Source organism: Galeopterus variegatus, unplaced genomic scaffold (assembly GCF_000696425.1).
Source record: "Galeopterus variegatus unplaced genomic scaffold, G_variegatus-3.0.2 Scaffold6809, whole genome shotgun sequence".
Taxonomy (NCBI): domain Eukaryota; kingdom Metazoa; phylum Chordata; class Mammalia; order Dermoptera; family Cynocephalidae; genus Galeopterus; species Galeopterus variegatus.
Window position 1 is genome coordinate 76,857 of NW_007732920.1, and position 10,223 is coordinate 87,079.

General features: G+C 55.8%; 2 protein-coding genes and 1 long non-coding RNA gene across 4 annotated transcripts in view; 2 read left to right on the forward strand and 1 right to left on the reverse strand.

Annotated features, from left to right (window-relative positions):
* Positions 1–2,727, forward strand: LOC103606737. The gene is made up of 2 exons (XR_551911.1): positions 1–76; positions 2,602–2,727. It is a non-coding gene; the product is annotated as an uncharacterized LOC103606737 (long non-coding RNA).
* Positions 2,728–3,785: 1,058 nt separating this feature from the next.
* On the reverse strand, positions 3,786–4,893 carry TMEM190 (transmembrane protein 190). Its single transcript, XM_008591284.1, has 5 exons — positions 4,826–4,893; positions 4,700–4,735; positions 4,296–4,421; positions 4,135–4,219; positions 3,786–4,043 (listed from the first exon to the last, which is right to left on the reverse strand). Exons 1-5 carry the CDS (start codon positions 4,881–4,883, stop codon positions 3,827–3,829), a joined length of 522 nt encoding a protein of 173 aa, XP_008589506.1. The 5' UTR covers positions 4,884–4,893; the 3' UTR covers positions 3,786–3,826.
* A 4,442-nt stretch (positions 4,894–9,335) lies between these two features.
* The window catches only part of IL11 (interleukin 11), a 4,420-nt gene continuing 3,532 nt past the window's right edge, over positions 9,336–10,223 (forward strand). Inside the window, exon 1 of one of the 2 annotated variants that reach the window (XM_008591283.1) lies at positions 9,336–9,497. Coding sequence is in view for 1 of the 2 variants with exons in the window: in XM_008591282.1 (XP_008589504.1) it covers positions 9,491–9,497 (7 nt within the window). In the remaining variant the exon portion in view is untranslated. The remainder of the gene's footprint in view (positions 9,498–10,223) is intronic. The other variant, XM_008591282.1, reaches the window with a different exon arrangement.

Consider the following 10,223-nt stretch of genomic DNA (forward strand, 5'->3'; position numbering starts at 1 on the left):
CGCCGCGTGCGCCTGCAGCTCGCCACGCTCGAGGCCGGGCCTGGGGCGGCGGGCGCCGGCTGCGAATGAGCCCCAGGTGAGGGGGGGAGGTGGGGGGGAGGCGGTGAGGTGGGAAGAGATGGAGAGACAGAGAGGAGAGAGGGAGAGACAAGGGGAGATGGAGAGAAGAGAGAGGCAATGGCGAGATAGAGCCACAGGAGGAGGTAGAGACTGGAGAGAGGCAGAGAGTAGCAGAGACCCAGAGGGATGAAGACTGAGCGTCAGCAGGCATAAGTGCAGACTTGGGGGAGACAAATGAGACTGTGCCCCTGGAGTTGAGGGAGCTGGTGGGGGAGTCACTGTCAGCCCTCCCCAGCACCTGGAGGTACCACCCTTACTCCAGCCTCCAGGTGCACCAGGCCCCGTTTAATCCTCTCCTTGTAACTGGGCCTCTATTATTTTCCCCATTCTACAGTGGAGGAAACAGTCCCAGAAAGGTGTCGCCTTTGCCTAAAGCCGGCCACATAATACTTAGGTAGAGGAGCCTGGATTCTCCCGACAAAGTAGTCCTAAGAGAGGGGGAAAGAGTAAGGAGGACCAACGAGGCAGGAGGAGTGAAGTGACCGGTCATTCCCTCCCCTTTCTCTCTTCTCTACCTTCTATCCCGATTCCTAAACACACCTCTCCAGCTTGGCTGCCTTTGCTCAAAGACCTGCTATGAGGGCTGACCAGTTAGCTCAGTTGGTTAGAGCTCAGCTTAGTAACACAAAGGTCAAGAGTTTGGATCCCATTACCAGCCAGCCCATGAAAGAAAAAAATAAAAGACCTGCTGTGGCTTCCTAGTGCCCTCTGATTAAACCCAAACCCCCACATTTCGGTCCCCCTCCTCCTGCTTTCTCTGCAATTATATCCCTCAGTCCCCAGACAGCCAGACTCACACCAACTGGCCTCTGTGCATACTCTTCTCTACACCGGAAGTGTCCTTGCTGTCTCCAACTCCATCCAGAAAACTTCCCACATGTCCTGTAAGATCCAACTCCACTTCTCAGTCCTTCTCTGGGCCTTCGTATTGTCTGAGTTACTCCTATTGCTGCTTGTACGACCATGTGCTGTGTCTGTGTTGGTACTGTCTTTCCCACTTGACAGGTAGTGCCTTGAGGGTAAGACCTGGGTCTCTGGTGCATTTGTTCCTAGCATTGCCCAGCAAAGAGTGTGAACTCAGGAAGGATTGATGATTGGGCAGGTAGGTGGAAGGATGGATGGATGGATGGGTTGGTTGATGAATGGGTGAATGGACTGGTGGGTGGATTGGTTGATGGATGGATGGATGGGTGGATGAATGGATGGATTGGTGAGTAGATAGGTTGGTTGGTGGTTAAATGTGATTGGATTGATGGATGGGTGTACGGACGGGTTGTTTAATAGGTAGATGTGGATGGGTGGATGGATAGGTGTGTGGGAGATTGGTGAATGGATCAGCTGATTAATGAATATGGTTAGATTGGTAGATGGATGAATTGGTAGTTGAATGAAGGTTTGGACTGATGGGCAGGTAGATGGATGAGTGGACGGATGGGTTTGTTGAGAGGTGGATGGATGGATGGGTGACTGAATCAGCTTTTCAAATAGAGGTTCCATAATAAAATTAACCCTAATGTCCTAAGACATCCTCTATATGTGATGAATTAATGGTTCTCTTATGCATTCAGAACGATATGCGTTCTATACTATTCTTTGTGAGAACTGAGAAAATTATCACTTCAGTCATATTCTGTGTTCTGTGGTTCAAAAAAGGAAACTGGTTTAAAAAAGCATGAATAACTGTATGAGATGGTAAAGCATGAGCGAATACAAAATTTGGCATATAATGCAAAAATAACCACCTGTAGTTAAGAATTACCTGTGAAAATCCTTTACACTGACCAAAAGTCTAACACAGCTGGGTGGGCCTCCACTGCTGGAACCACCCATGGGAGACTATGGCCAAGCTAACTTGAGTATAGGCCCCTCTTAGAAGGAAAATGGACCTGTTCAAACACAGGACTCCTCCTTACTGGGGAGGGTGAGGTGCTCCTTACACCTGAAGGACAGAGAACTTGAATTTTAACAGAGGGACCCAAAAGTTCTAGTTCTGATAACTCTCCTCTCCCTCTGAGACCAAAATTAGTTGAGTAGCTGGGCAGAGCCACCCCATCATTTGTTATTTCTCCTCCCTCTGTTTGTCTTCTTTCTCTGTCTCTGCCTGTCTCCGTATCTCTCTCACTCTGTCTCTGTGTCTCTGTCTCAGACTGTCTCCCCAGGTCTCTTTATCTCTCTGTCTCTTTTTCTGCATTTCTCACTCTCCCTGCCTTTCCCCATCTTGTACACGCGGATTCCAATGAGTTAAAGGCACACACGCATGCACACGTGCACACACACACATGCTGGGGGCTCTCCGGCAGATGGGGGGGATCCAGGAATGAACGAGCCAATGAGCAAGTGTGTGAGTCAATGTGTGAGGGACTAAAGCAGGAGGAAGGAACTCCCTGCCCCTGCATCCCAGGCCACGGGGTGATGGGCTTAGGAATGCAGGGATGGGAGGGGAATCTGGAGCAGTCACTAACTCCACCCTCCCCCCTGCAGATGACCCCATGGCTTCACCTATCAGGACCAGACTGAGATGTACAGCTGCTCCATACCTCATCCAACTGCCAGGACGCCTACCTGTCCTCCCTCTGTCCTCACTTGGATAAACAGCTCTGCCTCACAGCACTGCATGTCTACCTGGAAGAGGGACAGCGCTGGGGCAGGGGGGGTGGGGAGGTTGCTTGCTTCCTTCCAGGGCTGGGAGACCAAATGGGCCTGGCCATACCCCCAGTGAGACTGCCCATGCCCTTGGGGATAGCCAGCTTCATGCTGACCCTTCACAGAGGGGAACAGGTAGGGAGTTGAGAGCGGGAGGCAAGTATCTCAAGCCCAGACCCACCCACTCAGCCCAGACCTCCCTCAGCCCATGCTTCCCTGTGTTAATTTGGGTCCTCCAAGAAGCAGACACAGGGACAAATCGAACTTGCAAGATATTTTTTGGGCAAAACACTTATGGAGGGTTAGTTGGTATAGATCTGACACCTGCAAAGAGAAGGGAGGGAAGGAAGATTGGACATGATGAGTCTTGGACATTAGTGCACTTCCAAGAAAATTTCAGCTGTCTGGTGGGGAGTCTGGGAGCCAAAGTCATCTTCTGGGGGAGGCTCAGGTCCTGCAGGAAGGGGACCTACACTGGTACCCCTGCCATGCTCAGTCATTGTCAGGATCAGCCCAGGGGAATCCAGGCACATGCTGGGGGGCGAGGCCACTCCCTTCAGAAGAAGAGCTGAAGGGCACATTTCCATGACTGTGGAATGCCCCCCGACCTCAACTCAGTTCAGGTACCCTTCCACCCTGCCCAACCCACACTTACCCTCAACTTCCTGCTTTCAGACCCACCTCACTCCAGCACCCTTACACCTACACACCTTTCAGTCGTCCAGGGTCCCTATGATCACAGCCCAGGAACCCAGTTAGCCCAGGGCCCCCCCACAATTAGCCCAGGTCCCCCTCAGCTCAGATCCTCCCCACTAACCCTCCACGTCCCTCATATTCCAGACCTCCCCTCAGCTCGCTCCTCCCATGATCACAGCCCAGCACCCCTGCCCTCCACTCAGCCCGGGTCTCTTTCAGCCCTGACCCACCATACTCCTTCCAACACATGGACACATATTTACCTTGCACCAAGTTCCCACTGTGCCTCCTGCTCCCCACACCTCTCAAAAAAGAGACCACACATCCATGCTCTATATCTGTATTGACGGGTCCCCCCAGGATGCCCCTAATCATCCCCCTCTGTTTCCTCGCTCCCTTCCGTTGCTTCTCCTTCGGTGCTCTGCAAGATGTCTTGCCCCTCCATAGGCATGCTGCCCATAGACAGTGTCTTTTTGTCCATTGATGTCCCTTGGTCTTTGGACAGCAGCGAGACGGTCCTCGATAATTTGCATTTACCCAGCAAGAAACCTGGAAGGTGCAACATATCCCGGCGCTTGGCCCACCTGGTGGGGAGGGAATACATTCAGTCTGGCCTACCCACCTGCCTGCTCCTTGGGAGGTGAGGGTGCCCACCAGAGCCCCCACCCTACTTGCCAGAACAGGCAGATGCTGCAGATCAGGAAGAGGAGGCTGCCACAGGTCCAGCCCAGGGCCCACATGTGCTTCCTCCGCATATTTTCTGGACAAAGGAGGGAGGTTGAAGACCCAAGTGTCTCAGCCCCATGCCCCAGGAACCTGGGCTTCGGGGCACTCACCATCTGGCCGCTGGTGGTAGCAGACCCCATCACGGTAGCAACATCGCAGGCGCAGGCACAGATTGGGGTTCTCGATTGCCGCCTGACCCCCACAGCTCTCCCTGTCCCACACGTCACCCTCACAGCCTGGACATGACCACAATGGGCAGCTTCATCACAGAGCCTGGCCCCACAGGCCTTAGAGCATGAGGTCCCAAAGCCAGGCTCAGGGGCTGCCTGTCTACTGCTTATTCAGTGTAGGATCCAGGAGTCCACACCCCAATTCCTCCTCCCTCAAACCCAGAAGTCCAGGCCCTAATCCCACCTCTCTCGGACCCAGGACCCAGCTTATTCTCCCTTTAGACCCAAGAGTCTAATGTGGGCCCCCTCTCCCGGGGGGACCCAGGATTTCAGCCACTGCTCACTCCATGGGTAGAAGAATCCCTGGATTCCATTCCCATCTGTGGGAGAAAAAGGGTGGTGTTGGGGGGCTATATGGAGGCTGAGATGGCCCCCTCCTCAGCTCCCTGATCTCTCATCAGCACCCTCACCTACTGAGCCCTGCATCAGCAGGAGAAGGCCCAAAGCTGGGATCCCAGAGCCCACCATGTCGCCTCCCCAGACCTCTGGGGCCTCTGTGGGAAGAGGCCTGGAAGGACATCACCCCGGCAACCAGCTCAGCCCCACCCTCCTGCCCTCCCAGCACCAAGATTCTAAGTTCTGTTGCTAGTGAGTTCCCTGAGCAATGAGGAAAAAGGAAGGGTTCACACTGGCCTGGTCTATTGACCTGTGTGTGGGGGGGTGTCTCAGACTTTAGAAGAGCCTCCTTAGCAACTTGAGTGGGAAAGAGAAGTCTAGAAAGGGGCATGGCTGTTGGGGGTCTGGGGCTTCTCCTGCTTATCAACCAGGGGACCCTGAGTGGTTGAGGATCTGGGAGACCAGGGAATCCTTTTCCTTAGTAACCTGATGCCTGAGAAGGTGTCCTCAGGTGCCGAAAAGGTTCATGAAACCTGGTTGCTAGGGAGTCTTTCCCCTTAGCTTAGGGGAAGGGGGACCCTGAGATACAGAAGCCCTCACTGAGCACCATTGTTAGGGAAGGTTCCCCCCTAGCAACCAGGAGACCTAGGAGGGAGGTGAGACAGTGGGGCTGAAGCCATAGAGAGTGTTCAACCAGGGAAGGGGGCTGGCCAAGCCAGCCTCTGGCCCTGGCTGAGATCTGAGGGCTTAATGGGCAGGAACTGCTCATGGGCTGTGAAAGTGACTCCTGGGCAGGGAGCCCACATTTCCCACATAAGTCTCAGTTTCCCCACCTGTAAATGGGGTGGGAGTGGGGGAAGGAGTCAAACTGGGGGGTCTTCAAACTTCCTCTTTGGTCTCCACCAATGATTGGGGAGGGGCGTGGCTTCTATGGAAAAGAAGCCAACTGGGGGGCTGAGTTGGGACCATGATCATTATTGCACTCCATCTTAACATCCACTCAACTTTACATCACAGTGAGGGTGGAATCTCATCTCCTCTGGGCAGTCTTGCCATGGGCTAGGGCCCCTGAGTCTGAGGAAAAAGGGGGTTGGAGGCCCAGAAACCCGGATTTGAGGGAGGAGAGAAAATGAGAGGTGAATTCCAGGGTCTGAGGGAGGAGGGCTGGGGTCTGGACTCCTGGTTCTGAGGGAGGACAGTCCAGGAGCCATATCCCATTTCTCAGGAAGCCCCATGAGGCTGACTCTGTCATACCCATCTCTCCTGTAAACATCCTGGTGGGTGCTGAGTGGGCCCCAGGCTGCCTCCGTCATAGATGACACAGGACAGAGGGGGCTCGGCAGGGGGCCGGGGGTGGGGGTCAAAAGGGTTGTGGGACTGAGGCTGGGCAGCTGCTGACCGTTTCCTGTGTCAACATCATCTGGACCCACTTCCCAATTCCCGGGATTCCTCCGGGATCAAGGAGGGGGTGGGGGGGGCGGGGCTGCCTGGCCCTGGACTGTGGCTTAGGACTGGGGGGGCCCCCGCCGTCACGGCCCTCACCACTCATGACAGGCTTGGTCTGCATCTGTGGCTGGTCTGCCCCGTCACCCCCCAGAGGCCAGACAGGACCCCCCAGGGACAGACAGACGGACACACACAGCCTGAGACCTGCTGACCTCACACCCAGCCAGCTCCACCTTACCCAGGGGCTAGCACATGAGCAAGGACTCTCTGGCCAGCCCCTCCTCCCACCACCAGCACCACACTTGTCTCAATGGCATCTCCCCCAGTGTCTGTGATCAACCCCAGGGTTTCTGGTACCCTGTCTCTCCCAATCTCTGTTTTTGAACCTCTAAACTGGTCTTCCTAGGTTCCATCTTTTTTTGCATCTCTGTTTTCTCATTCTGTGTCTTTGTGCTCCTGCCTCAGTTTCTACTAGTCTCTATCATCTGTCATTTCTTGGGATTCCCCACTCCTGCCTCTGGATCTCTTTTCCCATCTTCATCTCCCTTTCTCTTCTCTGTCTTGTCCTTGTTTCTGCAGAAGTAACCCAACCTGTCCCGCCCTGGTCTGGGAAAGACTCAGGAATCCCAAGCAATCCCCGGCCCTCCTGCTCTCTACCCACCCCATCTACCTGAGCATCCTGCAGCCACACTGGGGAGAGGGGGGAATGAAATATTACCCCACAACCCCCAGAGTGAGAACTGGGGCAGGATAAGAAACTGGCACCAGCCCGGGACCCCTGATTTGTCCCAGACTCACGACCTTCCCACAGAAAGTGCTCCCCATATTGCAGAAGAGCCACAAGTTTTTCTCCACCTTTCTCAAAACTAAGGTTTAGAGTCTGGACTCCTGGATCTAAGGAAGGAGGGGCTGCGGGATTGGTCTTCTGGGTATGAGAGAGGAGGGGTTGGGGGCCTGGAATCCTGATCTTAGTGAGGACGGGCTAGGGGATTGGGTTTCTGGGTCCTGTTGGTGCAAGGGGCTGGCGTTATCTGATGCCTGTAGTTGCTCCAGGGCTGGCCCCAGGCCCAGTCCCCCATCCCCTCAGGCCAGTCCATCCCCCAGGCTGGTGGCCTGAGTCACCTTGGCTGGCCCTGCCGGTCTGGGGGGGGCTACGTCAGCTCTCCCCTCACTGACGCAGCCTTAGGCCCCCCACGCTGACTCAGCCGGAAACAGGCCCCCTGAGGGGCGGAGACCCAGTGGTCACAGTCCTGGGTCCCAGCGGGAGCAGGAGCTGGGGAGGGCCCCTGGGGGGCCCTGGAAGGGGTGGCTGTGACAAACCAAGAGAGGGAGAGAAAAAGCTCTTACCTGAGGTGATGAGGTCATGTCCCACAATGGGGGGGCTGTGACCTCACCTCCTTGGGGACCTGAGCAGTCACCCCCCCAGTTGTGGTGGATGGGGAGGGGGAAGTCTCCAGTCGCCATTCATCTCCAGAGTCCTGCCAGCTCAGCACAGTCTCAGAGGCTGGGCACGGGGGAGGGGGTCTGCAGGGAGACCTTCGGAGTCCTTGTCGCCTCTTTGTGCCTGCAGTCCAATCCCATTTTTCTCTGCCATCTAGATCCTGGGGAGAGGATCTCCTGGGGACTTGGGTTGGTGTCTCTGTCCCTCACTTGCTCTGTTGTGAATTCCAGAGCACCTCTGCCCCCATTTATGTGGCATTCATCCACTATGTGCTTGTGTGGGCATCGCTGTCTCCCCCTGAATCTGTGTGTCCCTCTTCTACCTGGACACCCCTCCTGTCTCCATTTCTCTGTGTGGCATCATCCAGGTCTCCAGCTCCCTGGCCCTGGCCCTGGGTCACTGCCTCAGTATCTCCATCATCCTCATTTTATCTCCCCCACTCACCATCTCCGTCTCTCCCCTGACCTTCCAGTCTCTCCCAGTGGCTACATCTTTTTCTCTGTCTCCCTGGATGTATTAATAAAATTGAATGATGAGAAGAGCAACGGTTAACATTTATTGAGTGCTGACTTTGTGCTTTACATGAATACGCTCGCTCCATCCTCACCGCGGCATTGAGGGGGTGGGGAGTACTCTCATTATCCCTGTTTCACAGATGAGGAAACTGAGGAACAGAGGCGCAGTCATGTGCCTGAGGTCCCGCCTCTATGCAGTGTCTTAATGTTTCTTTCTCTTGGTCCCCAGTCTCCATCTCTGGTTCTCTCCCACTTTCATGTCTCTACCTGTCTCTGTCCCTCTCTCTGTCCCCTGAGTCCCTGACATCTCATTGTCTCCCTCTCTTTAATATGTGTGTCTCCCTGTCTATGTCCCTCGAGGCCTCTCCATCCTTGTCAATCTTGCCTCTATTGTGTCTGTTATCTCTGTGCATTTCTTCTGCCACCTGCCTCCTCTCTCTCTGTCTTGATGGCTCTGTCCCTTTTCCCCTCAGGGTCTCTCTGAGTCTCTACAAGTCCTGCTGTCTTCATCTCACTCTTTGATCTCTGACTCCCAGAACCTCTCCTTTCTGTCTCTGGTCCTCTCTGCTTCTCCAGTCTGGCTGCCTCCACCTCTATGTGTGTGTCTGTGTCTCCCTGTCTTTGTCCCAGTGTCCCCATCTCTCTGCATGCCTCCATCTCTGTGTGTATCTCTATCTCCCTGTCTCTGTCCATGTCCCCATCTCTCTGTATACCTGTTTCCCTCTGTGTGTCTCTCTCTATCCCTCAGACTCTCTTAAGCCTCCATCTCCTCAGGCCTTTATCTGTTGCCCTGTCCCCACCTCTCTCTCCTCTCTCTTCTACTACCTCCCCACTTCTCTCTGCCTGTCCCAGTCCAGCTGGACCCCCACCCACAGCTGGGCCCCAGCTCTTGAGCTATGTGTGTCTGCCTCAACCCGTGGAGGTGGAGGGAGGGGACGCCAATGACCTCACCAGCCCCTCTCCGACCACCCCCCCCTTTCCCTTTTCAACTTTTCCAACTTTTCCTTCCATGCCCTCCTCCGAGCAGGCGGCGTGAGCCCTTCGAGGCAGCCGGCTCGTCTGAATGGAAAAGGCAGGCAGGGAGGGTGAGTCAGGATGTGTCAGGCCGCCCTCCCCTGCTGCCTGCCCCCCGCCCGCCTGCTCCGGCCCCCTATATAACCCCCCAGGCGTACACACTCCCTCACTGCCGCGGCCCTCGCTGCTCACAGGCTCATGCCTCCCCTCCCCAGGCCACAGCCCAGCTGACCCCCGGGGCTCCCCTGGCAGCGGACAGGGAAGGGTTAAAGGCCCCCAGCTCCCTGCCCCCTGCCCTGGGGAATCCCTGGCCCTGTGGGGACATGAACTGTAAGTTGGTTCAAGTTCATAGGTTTGGGGGGAACGGGGAGGGAGGGAGGGACAGACGGCGGGGAAGGGTGGGGAGCAGACAGACACCGCAGTCTGACAAGACAAGGATAGGAGAGAGAGGAAGCCATGGGGAGTCAGAGACGGAGGGAAAAAGGAAATTCAGAGAAAGTAGGAGGCCAGAGAGAAGAGATGGCAGAGAGACACAGATGAAAGAATCAAATCAGAGAGGCAGAGAGAGAAACAGACCAGACAGGGCCCCTCCAGGGAGACAAATGGAGATTCACAGACAGGGACAGAGGGACAGATGCTGGGAGGTGACCCCAAAGGGCCCGGATCCCCAGAGAATCAGAGGGGACCCAGAGATGCAGACACCCAGGGACCCCGACAGAGAGGCTCCGAGAGGGAAAGTGAGGCAGAGAGTCCAAGGAGATGAGAACAAGCCCGGGAACACCGATCCCAGCCACGGGGAGGAGGGAGAGATAGGGGTGAGGACAGAAAGCTTAGAGAGCCAGACTGATGCGGGTGGACGGACTGACGGACAGACGGCTAGCCAGGGAGGGGCAGGAGGACTAGCGAGGCAGGAGGGGACCAGGGGGCGGGCTGGGGGTGTGATAAGGGAGCTGGGCGGCCCGGGGTGCGCTGATTGGCTGGCGGTGGGGAGGTGGGCGGGGCTGCTGGGGGATGGGCGGAGGGGGAGGAGCGCGCCGGAGAGATCGGAAGAGCGGT